Below are 17311 nucleotides of genomic sequence, written 5' to 3'. Positions count from 1 at the left end.
TCCGTCCGTCCGACGCTTCACTTTTCATACTGACGCACAAAACGCCCACTTTGAGCGTCACCTGAAACATTCGCAGGTAAGAAAAGAAAAAAAAGAGAGGAAGAAACATTCGCAGGTCAACGATCTTCCCGGACGCTGGCACGCACATTGCTCAAGTCAAATTGAACGGGACGGCAACAGGTCAGTGGGAAACATTGGCACCTTTTACAAATGCATCTTGTGCTGGGTGCATGGGAAACAGGGACTATTCAGCGAGTAGGAATAAGAAAGGAGGAAAGAGAGAAAGAGAGAAAGAGAGAAAGGTCTAACATTAGGGCTGTAAGAAAAAGCTGCTTCATGCCATCTTCTTTTGTCACAGTGAAGAATAAAGAGAAAATTGTCATCCTTTTGGATTGCCATCAGCATCGTCGTCATCATTCGACCTATTCAGCGATGCCGTCCGTTGCTGCTGGCGTCCATGAGAACGAGAGGGAGTCCCACGCTGCCTGGGCCGATCAGCAACATATTGCAATGGAAACGGATGACGTGGAGTGTCTCCGGAGGAACATCAAATTTTACTTCATGAACCCTTGCGAAAAGTACCGTGCCCGTGGACGGAAACCGTGGAAACTCGTTTTGCAGATCATCAAAATTGCCATCATCACCATCCAGGCAGGTACTTCCGATGGCTACGGCTCATTTGCTTGCCTTGCTTCCCTCCTGATAAGCCTTTCTTCTTCTTAGTTGGTGTCGTTTGGGCTGAGCAACCAGATGGTTGTCACCTTTAAGGAAGAAAACCTGATGACATTTCAGCATCTCTTCCTAAAAGATTATGTGGATGGGGGTATTGCAACGTATGCCATTTACAGACAAGAAGACGTTTATGATCACATCAGATACGTTGTTCAACAGGTAAGTCCAAGAAGAGCTTTATGATCACATCAGATACGTTATTCAACAGGTAAGCCAATGCTGAAATCTCCTTGATGGGTTGATTTAGTCCAATGTGTGGATGGATGGACGGACGTATTTTGACTTGACCTATTCTTCCTGTTTTCTCTTTGAATGTAAATCATTCACAGAGCTCTATTGTACTGCATGCTTATGTGGTAAAAGTCACAATACTCCTTGTGAACTTTGGACATTGTGTGGTCATCAACAGCAGCATTTCTTTAGTGCTGCATGCTGCAGTCAACTTCTTTGCACTCGGAGCACAACCTGAAATGTTATTTTCCAGTACGCAAATCTGCACAACACCACCGTAGGAAACCACGAGTATGAGAAAAACGGCATTGTCTACACACCCTTGACGCTGTGTCAGGAGTTTTATCGCAACGGCACCATCTACCCGGGCAATGACACTTTTGAAATTGACGCTCACGTGGAAACCGGTACGTACGTACGTACGTCTACCCGAAGAAAGAGTCCCACGCTGGATCATGCTTTGCGTCACAGATTGTATCGACGTCCACCCAACGAACGAGTCGTCATCACGAGACGTGCTGGCGCATTTGGAGTTGCACTTCAAAAGGTGACCTTCAGGAGCACCGCCGCCGGCTGCAAGCAGCACCACTTGGTCCGACTGAGCGTTTGCTTTCTTTTCCAGAATGCTGGCCATCAAGATCTCGTTTGTTCTCAAAGCCATCAATTTACAGACAGTCAGACACAGAGAGCTGCCAGACTGCTACGACTTCAACATCCTTGTGCGTATCGACACGCATGGCACTTTCTGCTATGAAATATCGGCTTGAAGAGCTGAACCCAAAACAGTTCACCTTCTTGCTCTCAAAGTACATGGCGCTATTTCCTTTTGTGCTTGACAGATCACTTTGGACAACGGAGCGCACAGTGGCAGGATGAAGGTGGACCTGGAAACCCACGTGGAGATCAACGAATGCAGAGACTGGAGAGTCACCGGAGCTTGTGTGTTTGTTGAGCTCGGCCGAGTTCATCGCTGCTTACTTTGCGGATTCCGATTCTAATCTTGTTGATTTATTGCCGTCAGCCCCGAGAAGCATCTACCTGACCCTGGTGTTTGACTGCCTGATTATCCTAACATGCATGGTTTCCTTCACGCTCTGCCTTCGCTCAGTGTTGACTGGGATACAATTGCAATTTGTAAGTCTGGCAAATGGACAACTAGAGGCGTCATCCACTTCACTTTGGCTATTTTTCTCTTGGCTGCTGCTGCTGCTGCTGCTGCTATAGGAGTACAAAAAGTTCTGCGAGAGCCAGAGTGGTCAAGACGTGCCCTGGGGGGACAGGCTGGAGTTTATCAACGGCTGGTACATCCTGATCATCGCCAGCGACCTGTTAACCATCGTCGGCTCCGTCCTCAAGATTGATATTTACACCAAGGTAATGGACGTAGCCCGAAATGGGGACGTGGTCCAGACTTTGATTTGTCTTTTGTTTCTTCCCTCCGAGGTCTTGACGAGCTATGACGTGTGCAGTATCTTCCTCGGAATAGGCACCATGTTTGTTTGGATTGGGGTCATCCGCTACATGGGCTACTTTCACAAGTACAATGTAGGCAAAGTCCCATTTGAAGATTGCCTTTCTGTCAATGCAATTAAAGCGACACATCTGATCGACGACGGTGTGATCTGGAGCAGAACGGCCCGATCAAGTGTTTTGTACCCCCTTTGCTCACAGATCCTCCTCCTAACTCTGAGGGCAGCATTTCCAAACGTTATCCGTTTCATCTGCTGCGCTGGAATCATCTACCTCAGCTACTGCTTTTGCGGCTGGATCGTCCTGGGCCCGTATCACGAAAAGGTAAAGCCGCTCGGACCGGCCGCCGCAATTCCAATCGAACGGAGACGAGGAAACTCAGCTAGCTCTGCTTGCAACCATTCCCTCCCCTAACAGCACGTCTTTCCTTTTGACCCTCCCCAAAGTTCCGGACCTTGAATACAGTCTCCGAGTGTCTGTTTTCCCTCATCAATGGAGATGACATGTTCCCCACCTTCAAAGAAATGAAACAGAAGAGCAGCCTGATTTGGATTTTCAGCAGAGTCTACCTCTATACCTTTGTCTCACTTTTCATCTACATGATCCTCAGTCTATTCATCACCATCATCACAGACACCTATGACACCATCAAGGTAATACCTATGGTTCTAGTGACCAATGGGAGCTTTTGTTCGCCAACTGTCTTCCCGTAGCATCCGTTCTCACAAGCCCAATGACTCGTTTGCAGCAGCAGCAGCTGAGTGGAATCCCGACGTCGCGACTCCAGCGATTCCTAGCCGAGTGTAAAGATCTCCCAAACTCTGGAGTTTACAGGCTCGACAAGAAGAATTGTTTTCAACGCTGCGTGAGCAAGTAGGTCCAAAACGCTCTTGCGCTTTTAGGAGCCACCTGCCTCGAAAAAGGCCAAGATAATAAAAAGCGATCCCTAGCCCTACCGCTAGATGTCACTAAATCCATACTGATGTCATTTTAGGTGCAGAGCGCATCATGAGAGGTTGACGTCTGAAGAATAGCCAATTCTTTCACCTTGTTGAAGCCTGAGAAAATAAAGTGGCACTTTTTTGTCTTTGTAAATCACAAAATACATGGGAGAGATCAACCGTTTACAAGGTCAAATCATTTGTCAAGTTGGCTTAAGAATGAAAGTTCACAAGAAAATGAGAGATGCTTATAGCAAAGATGATGTCTAGAATCATTTCTTGTAATGTGGAAAGGAGGATGGAAGCGGTTTATGACATGTCACTTTATAAAGGAATCATATATGAATAGATCAGAATAAAAGGAGTTGATTTTTTCTGGTGTTAGTTTTGTGACCTTATCAGTGGAAAATTCAAAACGTAGTTAAGGTCCTTCCTTATAGAAGCAAATCATTGCTCATGGCAGATGGCACTTACTAAATGTGCAGTACATGCTTAAATACTTCAGAAAGACGAATTCCTGGCAAAGAAACATTTGGGTACAGTACATGCTCCGACAAGCCTTTGCCAAATGATTCGTCGCTGGGGAAACGGAGAAAGCGGCCTCACTCACCCCCATATGTCCAGAAAAGAACACTTAAATAACATTCATCCAAAAGCAAATCTTTTACCAATCCAAAACATGTGCATTGGCAAACACAGGCTATATAGTGAGCCAGCCGGCCATCCATCCATCCAGCCAGCCGGCCGGCCGGCCATCCATCCAGCCAAGGCCTTTCAGTGTCCAAAGTCAGGTTCAAAATTGCCTTCTTCCTTTCCTTTTGCCCTTTTCATTGTCATTGAGAGGCACTAGTCTGCCGCTTAACCAGAGACAACTCTGTACGTATTGGTGAAATGTCATACGCCCTATGACGGATCATTGGAAACCACTACTTGATGTTTTCTGTTCCGTTTTGATCGAGCCAGGATTATGAGGGAAACCAATTAGGGAGGTCAGACGGTCAGCATTTTAAATCCTACAAGTAAAAAAAATAATAAAAATGAAGTTGTTCCATGACATCAGTCTGGTTTGGACGGACTGACGTCAGACGGCGGCACCACCCGCTGTTCCTCCATCCTGTTTGATTGTGAACGTAAAATGAGACTAAAGAAATCCTCGTCTGGGACAGTTGGGCCTCGTGTGGCAGAGGGAGGAGCCGCACACCTTTGGTCATTCAGTCTGGAACCCTTAAGTAAACACACAGCATCATTCTTAAAGAAGCATGTCAAAAAAGTCGACAGGATGTTTATTGACTTCAAACATTGATTTGTTGTTTTTTTTGCTTTCCCTTTCGAAAATATAGAAGGAATAAATGTTTGAATTGTGCTGTAGAACGTAAAGGCCACCATTTTCAAATCATTTTTCTTCGCCTCATTGTTTTAAATTCACACCGAGCTGGCTGGCATCTCAACAGGGGTGTGTGGACTTTTTCTTTTCACTGACTCACATGACTAATTGACCAGGTCTTCTGCTGCATCAATTCTGCTTGAACTAAAAGCAGTGCTAGAAGCAATAAATAAAGCTCGTAAGCCTTTTGCCCACCTGGCACTTGACTAGCATGTCAAAGAAGACATCGTCCCCCTCGGGCTGGTTAAGGGTGGTCTGGATGCAGCTGTATTGGGAGGGGGTGTGAGCCGGATCGGCACTGGAACTGGGGGCTGCCCGCCAGAGGAAAAGCAGATGAATGCGAGCGCCAGCGAGGAGTAACTATCGTATGGTGCGTCTCTCGGCAGCGCACCTTGCAAAGGCTCTTGGTTTTCGCTGGAGGTGGAGGGTGTACTGGGCCGGTCGCAAGTGCTGAGTCTCAAGCCAGGAAAATGGCTCAGGCTGACTCGTTGGTCGTCCAGACGACGGGCCTGCGAGCTGGCCAGCAGCTCCAGGAAATGAGCGGGATCCTGCAATGGTGTTTCGCGAGCCACTGGAGCTAGAAAGAGAATCAACGACAGTGACCGAGTGCCTGATGCTGACGATACTTGGGAAGTCAACTCCTCCCTAATTTCAGGTTGTTGCATCAATCCCAGATGCAACCAAGCAAGCAAGCAAGCATCATCCCCAATTGATGATTGATAAAGCGGGCTGGGCTGGGCTGGGCTGGGCTATGCAGGCTATCCAGCTAGACTTGCCTCATAGCAACATTTTCGACGTTAAGGGAAAGTTTCTGTATTCACACCATCTTGTGCCAGATTGACAGACTCTACCGGTCGGTCAGTGTCATACATACTACATACAGAAAGCGGAGGATAGAATGGTGTGAAAACAGATGGGGACAGACTTACATTTCCTTTCAGCTAGAGGTGGGCTAGATGAGGGAGAGGAAGTGGCAGGCTGATGCCTTGAGCCGTCTAAAAGGGAGCACCTTTGGTCATCCATTCGGTTGCCCTGGAAACGAGAGAGGAGGTCGAAAAAGCCGTCCTCCCCGATCGTATCGTGCGACGCTGGCTACGGGAAGAAGCAACAATAGTCACAGGGTCAAGTCAAAGTCTGTCATTTGGGTTCCAAATAGTATGTCTTTTGGGACAGCAGCCCCACAGCATGGCTGCTGAGCTGTCCCATTCAAAAGTACCTTTGGAGACAGCGGCGGGTCCAAATCAGGCAATGAACGCTCCGACATGTTGTCAGGCTGCTCTTTTGGAAATGTGTTGCTTTTATGCTTCTTGCTTTTTAGTCGGTGGAAGAGGAAGAGCTTAGTGGAAGCCTTTATGGTGTTATTTTTTGAAGTCCTCGAGAGTCTCTCTTCCTCCCAGTTCTGGAAATGGCATTGAAGGTCGCAAACATGACTTTGAGAATCTTTGTTCGCTGTTGCATGAATATCATCAATGGTACACCGACCGAATGCAAGGTGAAATCTCCAGTTTGAGTTGGACTGTCCAGGGTCTCTGTACTGCCTTGCCTCCTTGATGGTGACTTTCTCCCTAAAGCACACATTTCAACCAAAGCTACTTTTTCATCTCTTTCCAACACCATTGTAGGACGGAACTGTAACCGATCAATGCGTTTTTACCCGACATGTTGAGGTAACTCTGGTGGCTCGCTGACAGAGGAGTGTTTGCTTTGCTGAAGATGTTGGGATAGATGTTGGACTTCAGACCCACGACTAGCCGGAGGTCTGACAAATTCATCCGTGCAGTCGCCTCACCGCTTTGGTCTCCAGTCTGAAGGAATAAATCCATCCATTATCCAAAGTTCATCTGAGCTGATTGATAAGTAAGTAAGAGTAGCTAGCCAGCTATTTGTACTGTAGTTTGTGAGCGCTGCTCCGTCTTTGAGCGCTAGATGGCGATGTAGCCGCTACACAAAGACTGAGCGGAAGGACGTGGTAGTAAACAGTACTCGCTGGCTGGCTGGCTGGCTGGCTCACTCACCTCTTTGGCAATTTCCAGATGTTTTTCTGCAAAGTGCATAGCTTGCTCGTGGTTCCCCAGGGCGGTGTGGGCGTTTCCTAGACTCCAGTATGCCCTTCCTTCACCAATCCTGAAGAAGAACAAAGAGCAAAGCAGCTTGACATGACATGGGACTGTTATTCACATCAGAGAAAATGGGCACGGTGAATGACAACATTCAGTCCCAGTTGAGGTTGTTCTTCACTTCAGCTCGTTTGGATTGGAACGAGCTACTAGTTGAGAAGCAGGACAAAGGAATTGCCTGTACCTGTCGTTGAGCTCCTGAGCAATGAGCAAATGTTTGAGGTGATAATCAATGGCTCTCTCATAGTCCTGAAGGAGCGTGTAGGTGTTGCCCAGACTGTAACAGGCTTGGGCCTCCACCGCCTTGTCCTTCAAAAGCCTGGCCAGCTGCAGAGTTCTCCTGAAGGAAAAGCAAAGCAGAGCAGAGGGGAAGACGGGCTGAAAGAATGTTCCGGATATTCCATTTTTTTCCTCTCCATTTCGATTCCTTTGTTTGTTTTTTTCCGAGGCCTTCCTCTCTAAGGACTCGTTTTACAGAGCAGAGCATCGTTTGAGTCAACTTTGGTGAAAGGGTTTTTCCAGACGTTTCTATTTATTGGTCATCGTGATGTAACATTATTGTCAGTTAATCTTACGGCTCTTTTTTCCTTTATGCAATTACTCTCATACCCAGTATCTGAATAGTATTTGAATTACAACGAGTGCTTGCTGGAGAGGCAATATCATTTTGGATTCATTTCAAGCTGATGTGCTATTTACCAAGCACCTCAAACAGCGCATCATCTACCATCTACGGATGGATCGTCATTATAGGTTCACGGCAAACTTACTTGTAATGACCGGCCGCCACTTCAAACTGGCTAAGGAATATATGAGCATTGCCAAGGTTACAGTGTGCCCTCCTTTCAGCAGACTTGTCTCCAAATTCTTTGGCAATCAGAAGGCGCTGGCAAAACAAATGGAAGGCAAATCAAGAGGAGTTTTCCTTGTTAAGGCAGGCACCTCGTCCGTCGTCCGTCAACGGGCAAAAAGCACATGGATTGGATTGCTTCACCTTTTCATGTGCTGCCACCGCAGTCTCAAAGTCGCCCAGCAGATAATAGGTATTGCCAAGGTTCCCATAGGTGCGCCCCTGGGCCGCATGATCTCCCAACTCCTTCACCAAGCACAGATTGGCTCTGAAAGTACAGCCAACAATTATTGATACAAACTTTTGCTCAGAGTGGCTTCTTTTTTAGCTTGGGGATAGAAAAAGACAAATGCAACCAGTGAGAACAATTTAGTGGGATCATATCTGAATAGATTCACATGCAAAAACATCTAGACCATGCTGAAAAAGGTCACACCATTTGTACACGATGCACTGCTTGGTGCTCTGAGTCACGGAATATAGGAGGAAAAAAAAAAAATCAAGTCGAGAAAGACTCACTCATAGTACTGTGAAGCTTTCCTCAGGGCGATCCTGGCTTCCTCTGGAAACTCTCCTGGCTCTGTCCCCGACCAGCAGATGCTTTTACCCTTGGCGTGGTAGACGTTCCCAAAATTATACTGCGCTCGGGCCTGCCCAACCTACAGCGCAAGGCACGCTTGTTATATAAATACACAGCACAGCACAGCACAGCAGAGTAGAGTAGAGTAGAGTTGCCGGTATGCACAATTTGAACTCTCAAACCAAAGTGGCTGCTGGCTGGCTGATCACTGAAAACAGTCATCAACGGATTCATTTTTACAATCGCAAAAGAAAACAAATACACAGTGCACATCCGGAGTCACGTCTTACCGATGCCATTTGATACATAGAAGGGTGGCTTAAGTACAAGCATATGAAATGCAAGCAAGGGCCAAAACGAAGCCCAGTGTGTCCACAAGTGCACAAAGGCGTGCATCTGGGACGGACGGATCAACACACACTCGGTGGATGTGGAAATAATTCACCACAGCGTGTGCTTTGGGCTCAAACACAGATAGGGACAAGTTGGATGAGATGAACAACAGCGGAGGCCCTCGCAAGCCACAAATGAGTAGAGCAAATGAAAGTTGGAGTCTACAGACCTTCCCATTCCTGTTTCTTGTGTTTGCCCCTGTCTGATTGAAGATATGCAGATATGATTGGATCTTCAAATGCTCAACATTTGAATCATATCTGCAGCCTCAGCGAGCAAATCCAAATAAGCAGGAAGGGGAAGGAGTTGACGTTAGGAGTCGACTCCAACGGTGGGTGACTCACCTTGTCACACATGGCTCTGGCGATGTCCAAATGTCTTTGGCAGCAAACCACGGCTTCATTATAGCGCCCTAGAAGCTTTAACGTGTTGCCAAGGTTGCCGCTGGCTTTGGCCTCGCCGACTTCATCGCCAATTGTCCTAAAAGAGAAACGAGGCCACCTTAGAAGCTGACGGAATAGCACGCTTCGAATTGGCTTCTTTGATTGAGAAAAAGCAACCGTCGTCATCCCACCTGGTAAGCGTGAGATCGTGCCGATGGTACTCCAAGGCTTTGTTATACTCCTGCAAGTGAAAGTAAGCGTTGCCGAGCTGGCTGTAGATGGCGCTGAGGATTTGGAGGTCCTCCGTTCCCACCTGGATGGCAGACTCAAAGAAAGACACGCCGGCACGATAATTGGCCGCCTTACAGAGCCTTTCGCCTTCCAAGGCCAGCTCCAGACACGAGGGCTCCATCCTGCACAAACGGTTTGGGCAACCTTTGAGAGGCCAATCTCCTTGTACGTCTTTGATCCATACAGTCAATTAGTCTATGCAATGATGTCAAATAGAAATCAAAGAAAGCAGAAAATGTCCCGTTATGCTTGAGCTTTTTGAACATACACGTTTGTTTCTAAACCATTTCCCAAACCACTCAGTACAATGCTGTTTTCATCAGCAGGAAAAGTGGAGTAAACATGATTTGACACACTTGTGAGGAGGGAACAGAAGCATTAAGTCCCAACACTTGAGTGATTCTGCAAATTGACTGCTTTCATCAGCCAAACAGGAATGAAGCATGGGGAAAGAACAAGGCAAGCTTTTTGGGGATCAAAGTACAAATGCATTGGAACTAGTCCGGACGGTAAATGTGGCATTAAGAGATTTCTTAAAGACCAAGAGTAGTCAGAAAAGCTCCCCAAAGGCGGAACTTTTCAATGTCATTCGATTCCAAGAAAGAGCAAATGGTCCGTTCCATCAAACCAACTTATAATTCATTTGATCGCTTTGAGACCGACTGCACTCGCAACCTTTCATTTTCCAGTTCAACTTGGCACCCCGTATGCATTCATTCACATATCCATCAAACAAACAAACATGCATGCGTGCTACATCAATTGTCCTTAGGCGTGATTGTCTACATGGAGCTGGATGGTCAATTCCATGACGGTAGTCCACATTTGACCACAATGACCAAAACACAAGCAACCAAATGATGGATGGCAAATTGTCACCAATAGAAGAATGCAGGCTAATGGCAGCAGACAAGCTCTTTTCAAATCGCCATCTTTCTCTTGGCTCATCGATGTCAACGTAGAAACCTCATTCAGGTCAACAAAGGTTGATGCAGAGTTGATAACTCGGTTGACTGACTGACTGACTGACTGACTACATACCTGTTGCTGCTGCTGCTGCTGCTGCTGCTGCCGCTGCCGCTTCTTCCCAATGGAAAGCACTTAAGGCAGTCTGACATGAAGGACATTTCAAGCTATGAAGCAAATGGAGCTCTTTCAAAACAACACCCTTTGCCTTCACTTCCTTCATGTGTATACACATAACGCAGTCTCTATGACACAATGTCCTAAAGAACAAAACGGCAGCTCGCCTCAATTAGCGACCACCGCCAGCCATCCTAAACGGAGGTCCGCTAACCTGCGCTAACCTGGGCTAACCTGCGCTAAGAGCAAAACAAAAGGACTTAATCGGCTCAGTACTCTCGCATTGGCTTCCACGCCGCCGGCCCGTCCTTGCCGGGGACAACCAGCGTGCTGCAAATCCACACTTGGCTGTTGTTGCTAAGCACAAATGACAAATATCAGAAAGCCTGCCTGCCTGCATGGCTGCCTGCCTGCCTGCCTGCCTGCGTGGCTGCCTAAAGCGGCATGAATAGATGGTTGCTCTCATTAGCACTAAGCAGCATATCTGAGCCTAACCATTGGTTTGTGTCACTTCCAATTAAGTCCGATCTCAGTGGTAATTATAGCCACTTTAAGTGGCTCCACTCGACCTTAAGGCTATTTGCTCAACACGATGTCCTGGGGGTGCTTCCACAGACCTGAATGATCGTCTCAAAAAGAAAGGGCCACCACATCCGTATGTATCATCTCTTGTTATTCCTGCTCCAATGCGCAAAAAGTGGGCCAACTGGGGGAGGAAAAGAGGCAATCTTGAGCTGCATTTTCCATGCATCCAAATTTTCGATGGGTGTCACATGCACGCACGGCAAAAACAACTCGACAGTTACTACTTATTGCTTTTGGAAAGTATGACATCCCAGCTCCAGGAAAACTCAAATACAAGATTCAAAGCGCAGACGAAATGCATTTAGGGAGGGATTCAACTGCTACTAAAACAGGTGAAAGAAAGCCCTGGAAAATATACAGCCAGCAGAATCATCACGACAACATTGACCTACTTTTCTTTGATGCCCAACCACAACGTATTAACGCGTATTGTTTCAAGCGAGAAACGTATTTGGGCAATGACAACAGCATACACACATCGATGGTGAGCGTCAGCTTGCTCTACTGGTTAGTCGAGGACTGCAAGCACAGAATGGAATTCATCAAAGGCAGGCAGGCAGGCAGGCAGGCAGGCAGGCAGGCAGGCAACTTGGCCGTACCGGGCCATGGGTTCCGTCTGTGGCTTGTCTCAGCTTGTTAACAATACCTTGGAACAAAAAAAAAAAAAAAAGCCTCATGTCAAACATACTTGACATGGAATAGGATGCACACTCTCACAATTCTTTCAGATGGATGTACTAGGGACATTTTGGTTTGAATTAAGGCAATCTAGTGATTACAAAAAAAAAAAAAAGTCCATTCATAGGCCTCCATGGCGCAACACTCAATAGCAAGTGGGTGCGTGAAAGGGTCAACGACATGATGTCATCCGCCGGTCTCAACGTGGTGCCTGCCAAAGAAAAGGAATACACTACTATGCCACACACACGACATTTTGCAAGGAAGGAAGTTAGGAAAAGGTACAGGCACCTCTGATTTAGTGGGTTCATCTGACGAAGCAAGAACAATGGTATTGATTGCTAGTCGGTCCATGCAAAAACCATTTGAATGTGAATGTACCATTTGCAAATGATTCTGCTGGCTTGGCAAATTGTTCTGCTATGATGTCAGCCAAAATCTCGAGCCTTCTATTTGTTGTTTGTCTCCCCATTGTTGAGCGGATCATTTGAAGGCTTCGGGTTAACTTTGAAAAGCCAAATCTTTGGTCTGAGAAAACAATAGCTGTCAATCAATGGTGGATCAATGCTCAAAGGCAAGTTTTGCTCTCCATCCTGCAGCATTTAACTCCAGCTTGTATGGTTTCCATGTAGCGAGGGATGACTGTGGATTCAAAGATGACATTTGTCATCAGCATTTCAGTGCCAACGCCTAAGCAAGTGGATAAGAAGTGATGCAAGTGATTTCGGGACTTCTTCTTGTAGGGGGGGGGGAAGACGAAGCAAGTGACAAGGAAAGCACGTACGACACGAGAGGAGCCGCATTCATCATGGGCAGGCAGCATTGGAATTGCTCCCTTTTAGCAACGTTGGAATGACGCTGGAGTGTGCTCTTAAACTGGGACACCAATCAACACCGTATCATTCGTTGACTCAAATGGCTCTGGGCGATTACAAATGTCAAACAGAAAAATGACTCATCTCTTTGGAGCAGCCCGAGTTGATGACTTAGCGATGAGGAGCTGAAAAATGACGTCGGCTATCACACTCGTCGGAATACGTCATCACGTTTCCCGTTGGACTGTCTGTCATTCAGAGTAAATCTTGAAACCATTCAAACCTCCTTGAAAAGAATCCTCAAATAAATCACAACACTTGGAATCAAGTAAACCGCTATTTCCACGCGACGGAGCCGAGAGGCAAACTTTTGAAACGCTTTCAATGGAACTCAACAAAGTGGCATGCGCCTTATTCGCAGCTTCTGCGGCCTTTACCTTTTTTTCTTGTAGTCCTCAAGCGTCGTATTTTTTCTCTTTTTTTTTTCTGCCCAGGTGTTTCGAGCGAGATCTATCTGGAAGAAGGAAGACTACTGTCGCTGCTCGACTAGTCGTTTGGCTCCGGAGGCAGAAGTTTGGCAAGCCACTCCTCCCAGCCTCCCGAACTCCAAATCTGCTTCTCATTTAAAAACTCGGTCGCTGCTTTCACGGACCATCGGAAATGTCCAATGTTCACACGTGGCTTTCGTTCAAGAAAAAGAAAGTTACATGGAAATTAAAGTCGTGTTGATGACGCCATAACGTGCAGCAGATTTCTACAATGAATAAAAGAAAGAAACACAACTAAATGCCGGCCTGAGATGCCTGTACCGGAACAGACAGATCTCTGCCGCCCCCTGTCGCACAGTAAGTGCATGCTACATGGAAAGTCAGCCCAGTCAGAGCAAATCCACTCATACAGTACTCACTCAACATTGTGGGAATTTTCAGAACTGGAAAATCCCCTTGGGAAAGAATGGGGATTTATGGAAAGCTGTAAGGATGTGTGGAAATATGGATACAGATAGGTATTATACTCATTATTAGTGTTGCTGAGACCTTAATACTTTATGATTTTTTTTCTTTTCCAACGCGCTGGTGCCAAAAGTCAGAGTTCAAACTTGAATTGCTCACCTACTTCAAATTCCAACCACCCAAATCTCCCTGCATTTGAATTTAGTTTGGCTACACGATGGCAAGAGTCACGTCACGACCGAGTATTTACTCTGTTAGCAGCCATCCTTGACCAAATACACAGCACACAGACAATGGGCCTTCTAAACCGTGGTGTATCGTGCAGGACCAGGGCAAGAACGGAAAGGCGACGGTCCACTCGGGAAATCAGACAGGAACGTTGGTTTGTGGGATGGTGAACCTTGCGTCAAGGCCTGCCGTCTCTTGCGCTCCTGCCTCTTATAGTGAAAGTCCAGCGGTGGGCGTAAAGCCACAATGCCTCCTAGCTCCTCAGAGGATGAGAGATCTTCGTCAGATTCGCTGGAAGATGAGCTGAAGGTGATTGGAGGCTTCCTTGAAGGACTGGGGAGAATGTGCGTGGGCTCAAATGGTGCAGGTTGAGGATCAGGGAGCAATGTGGGCTCAAATGGTGCAGGTTGAGGATCAGGGAGCCATGTGGGCTCAAATGGATCAGGGAGCAGTGTGGGGTCTAAATGAGCAGGCCGCTGCTGCTCTTTTCCTGGGTGATGAGATGGAGGTAGCGTTGGGATGTCAGGCTGGAAGGGGAGGTCGTGACCTTGTGGCTGTAGTGGGCGAAGGACGTCCACGTTCTGAGGAAGGGACAGATTCACGTCAAATTCACACTCCGAGCTTGTTGTCGGACGAGAAGACTAGAAATAGAATTTCGACCGCTTCGCGGGAACGTGTGACTTCCTTCAAGTGTGATGTACAAACCAATGATGAAAAGCGCCATACCTGTGTTTTGAACATCTGGCAGGACACTTGAATGTCTGGATGAGCGTGCATGTCTCCATGGACCGATGCTGTACAAAAGCCTGCAGTCTAGGGGCAAAGCAGAACACGAGCGCTAGTCCATTCATAGACGCTAGTTGGGATCCAGCACCCGCCCTGACCCTCAACAGCACAAGGGGGGTTGAAAATGGTTGGACAGAAAGTACACAGATTGCAGGGGGGTTGAAAATGGATGGACAGAAAGTACACAGATTGCAGGGGGGTTGAAAATGGATGGACAGAAAGTACACAGATTCCCGTGGTTCCAAATGTTTGGCTCAATGTAGCCAAAAAGGACATTTTTGCCCACCGCCCAAAAGTGACATGTGTGGCCAGCCTTGCAAAACATCTGCTACTATAAGTAAAGCGTCAGTATTTTCTCATCTAGCGGCCAAGGGTGTTTACTTTCCTGCCTAGGGCAGCGGTCGTCTATTACTGGAAGGACGTTGAGTTGCACAAATACATTTCTAAAATATTTGCGGTGGACTCGTGGCAAACCTCAGTGTCTGAAGCAGGAGTCGACCGCTGGCAGTTGCCTTTTTCTGTCACTCCCTCCGGACACTCGTGGAGTGTAAATTCCACAAATCGCGCTTTCACCGGCATTGTCTGAAATACACCAATCGTACAGTGAGACCATCCTTTCCCAAAAACAAAGGGCACGACTGACCATGTGCTGCAAAGTAAGAGTTCAAGTCATTTTAAGCAAACGTCAACATTTGCTGTGTTTCTCATGCTCAATTCCAAGCAAACAGCCACGCAAAGGTCATCGACGGTATGTGCGCACTTGCTCGGCAGCTCGGGTGATCCGCTTGACTCCGAGGCCAGCGGCCAGAGTGGACTGACTCTTATAGGAGGCCAGCGCCACCTGAACAGCCAGCACAGCTTGTTGGCTGTCAACGGGAAGTAGGACGGGGCAGGTGGGACATGTCTGTTGCAGCTTTTCGGCCGGGTCTGAACGGAAAAGGGCATGAGGGACTTCATTCCAATCAGTCGGGAGCGAACGCAAAAGAATACCTGACCTGGCACCAGCGTGCAGTCGTAACTGTACAGGTAGGAGTAACCTTCCGATGTGTGGAGGATGGTGGTGTTGCAGTTACCGGAGATTTGCTGCAACGGAAAAGGCAAAAAGACCTTTGAGCGGTCCTTCCAACAATTAGACGGCTTCTTACCGTTTCCATGAATGGTCGAACGTCGCAGCGTTTCCATGGTTTTGGACTACCGATGTAACACTTGGTTTCCAGGACATCCAGGTCAAGGTAATACACGTTACCTGCTGGGCCCTGACAAGCACAAGTCAATCATAAATCAATCAGTGACAACTAAGGATGGGGCAGCCAATGTATTCTATATTACAAATGATTAACCAGAAGGACAGTGCACCTTTCACCTACACTATGTTGGCATTTCTATTTGGGCAGAGCATCGATTTGATACATTTCCTTAGAGTTACATTTCCAAAGAGTTAAGTAGTCCAAAAAACATAACTTCAAGTATGTTTTCTTTTCAGCCACTCACTCACTGCCTCACTCACTCACTGCCTCACTCACTCACTCACTCACTCACTCACTCACTCACTCACTCACTCACTCACTCACTCACTCACTGCCTCACTCACTCACTGCCTCACTCACTCACTCACTCACTCACTCACTCACTCACTCACTCACTCACTCACTCACTCACTCACTCACTCACTCACTCACTCACTCACTCACTCACTCACTCACTCACTCACTCACTCACTCACTCACTCACTCACTCACTCACTCACCTGAGCATGGAGGTGGACATTGGCGATGCGATTTAGGGCAAACTTATAGCCATTAGCGCGATCCTCGTTGACGTAGGTGAGAGCCAGACGAGACAGCTTCTCCACAGCCTTGTCGTTGCAAGGAACTGGAGCAAGTTCACTGGGAACCAGTGCTGACCCCTCAACCTTTACACACAGCATCTGAAGAAAAAGCAGAGCTAACTGCAGCAATGATGGAAAGATGGATTGAGACATGGTGCCAGAGGATCCTGCTGGAGCACCAGGTCCGGTGAGACTGAAGTTTGGTCCTTTCTGTTTGTCTGGCTGGGTGGCGTGTTGACTTTTGGAATCAAAATAGGGAGGGAGGGAGGGAGGGAGGGAGGGAGGGAGGGAGGGAGGGAGGGAGGGAGGGAGGGAGGGAGGGAGGAAGGAAGGGAGGGATGTTGAAATCAAGCCAAGGACAAAGTTGAGTTAAATTTGTGAATGAACACTGTCATTTGAACATTGACAATAAAAACATAGCATTTAACCATGGGTTTCAATAAAAAAAAAAAACACAAAAAAAACCAAAGACACACAAAGAAATGACGTCATTCCTTGTTATTTGGAAACTCAGTCACTGAGTTGCAGTGAGTGTATTCTACCAATAGAGGTCCCTGTTGCTCCTCTCCTTTTTGTGAGGCTGCAAAAGTGAGTCATTTCTTCTTCCCATACAAGCAGAGCTCGATCCCTATAATGTGTGGCTCATTTGGATGGTGCACACACTTGCATGCAGCAGTAGTCTTTTCAGTTGCCACTTCACTGTGTTGCAGCGCAGTCTGTTGGGGGAGATAAGAAGAAGGAGGGAGCCTGCTCAAGCAGCACAATGGCAGCACCATGCCAGCCAGCCAACCAGCACCAAGCCAGCAGAACAAACCGTCTTTGATGTGAGCACACACGACGCTCTGCTCTGCTCTGCTGGGCTTCACGGCCAGTTCATAGGCTCAAGTGACGGCGCTCCAGATACCACCACAGCATGCTTGGACTCCTGCTGTTCGCAGAGATGAGATGCTTTTCATATCCTGGCAATACTTTCATTGTTTATG

The 17311-nt window shown here is 47.3% G+C and overlaps 3 protein-coding genes across 9 annotated transcripts; 1 reads left to right on the top strand and 2 right to left on the bottom strand.

Annotated features, from left to right (window-relative positions):
- The first annotated feature begins 19 nt into the window (after positions 1-19).
- Positions 20-3748, top strand: mcoln3b (mucolipin TRP cation channel 3b). Of its 4 annotated transcripts, XM_061298170.1 has the most exons (14): positions 20-180; positions 359-651; positions 724-891; positions 1217-1370; positions 1435-1510; positions 1586-1682; positions 1803-1902; positions 1985-2097; positions 2188-2337; positions 2407-2508; positions 2635-2757; positions 2880-3086; positions 3182-3306; positions 3428-3748. In XM_061298170.1, exons 2-14 carry the CDS (start codon positions 433-435, stop codon positions 3465-3467), a joined length of 1674 nt encoding a protein of 557 aa, XP_061154154.1. In that variant the 5' UTR covers positions 20-180; positions 359-432; the 3' UTR covers positions 3468-3748. The 4 variants fall into 4 exon arrangements, with proteins under 4 accessions (XP_061154154.1, XP_061154153.1, XP_061154152.1 ...); XM_061298169.1 differs by having other exon boundaries at positions 403-651; positions 2407-2757; XM_061298168.1 differs by having other exon boundaries at positions 2407-2757.
- Positions 3683-13111, bottom strand: LOC133167392 (G-protein-signaling modulator 2-like). Of its 4 annotated transcripts, XM_061298167.1 has the most exons (17): positions 12971-13110; positions 11640-11686; positions 11433-11559; positions 9273-9494; positions 9043-9178; positions 8245-8384; positions 7870-7993; positions 7646-7761; positions 7060-7215; positions 6774-6882; positions 6413-6563; positions 6241-6323; positions 5975-6157; positions 5688-5850; positions 5150-5335; positions 4954-5069; positions 3683-4598 (listed from the first exon to the last, which is right to left on the bottom strand). In XM_061298167.1, the coding sequence occupies exons 4-17, from the start codon at positions 9491-9493 to the stop codon at positions 4431-4433; spliced, it is 2052 nt and encodes a 683-aa protein (XP_061154151.1). In that variant the 5' UTR covers position 9494; positions 11433-11559; positions 11640-11686; positions 12971-13110; the 3' UTR covers positions 3683-4430. The 4 variants fall into 4 exon arrangements, with proteins under 4 accessions (XP_061154151.1, XP_061154149.1, XP_061154148.1 ...); XM_061298165.1 differs by having other exon boundaries at positions 11518-11686; XM_061298164.1 differs by lacking the exon at positions 11433-11559.
- si:ch211-262h13.5 (uncharacterized protein LOC571127 homolog) lies at positions 12966-16574 on the bottom strand. Its single transcript, XM_061298173.1, has 7 exons — positions 16248-16574; positions 15646-15756; positions 15496-15583; positions 15261-15427; positions 14975-15082; positions 14441-14527; positions 12966-14295 (listed from the first exon to the last, which is right to left on the bottom strand). Exons 1-7 carry the CDS (start codon positions 16479-16481, stop codon positions 13789-13791), a joined length of 1302 nt encoding a protein of 433 aa, XP_061154157.1. The 5' UTR covers positions 16482-16574; the 3' UTR covers positions 12966-13788.
- Between the last annotated feature and the right edge of the window lie 737 nt (positions 16575-17311).

The sequence above is a fragment of the Syngnathus typhle genome, linkage group LG14 (assembly GCF_033458585.1).
Source record: "Syngnathus typhle isolate RoL2023-S1 ecotype Sweden linkage group LG14, RoL_Styp_1.0, whole genome shotgun sequence".
In the NCBI taxonomy this organism is placed as follows: Eukaryota; Metazoa; Chordata; class Actinopteri; order Syngnathiformes; family Syngnathidae; genus Syngnathus; species Syngnathus typhle.
This window is presented reverse-complemented; position numbering and strand designations above follow the sequence as displayed.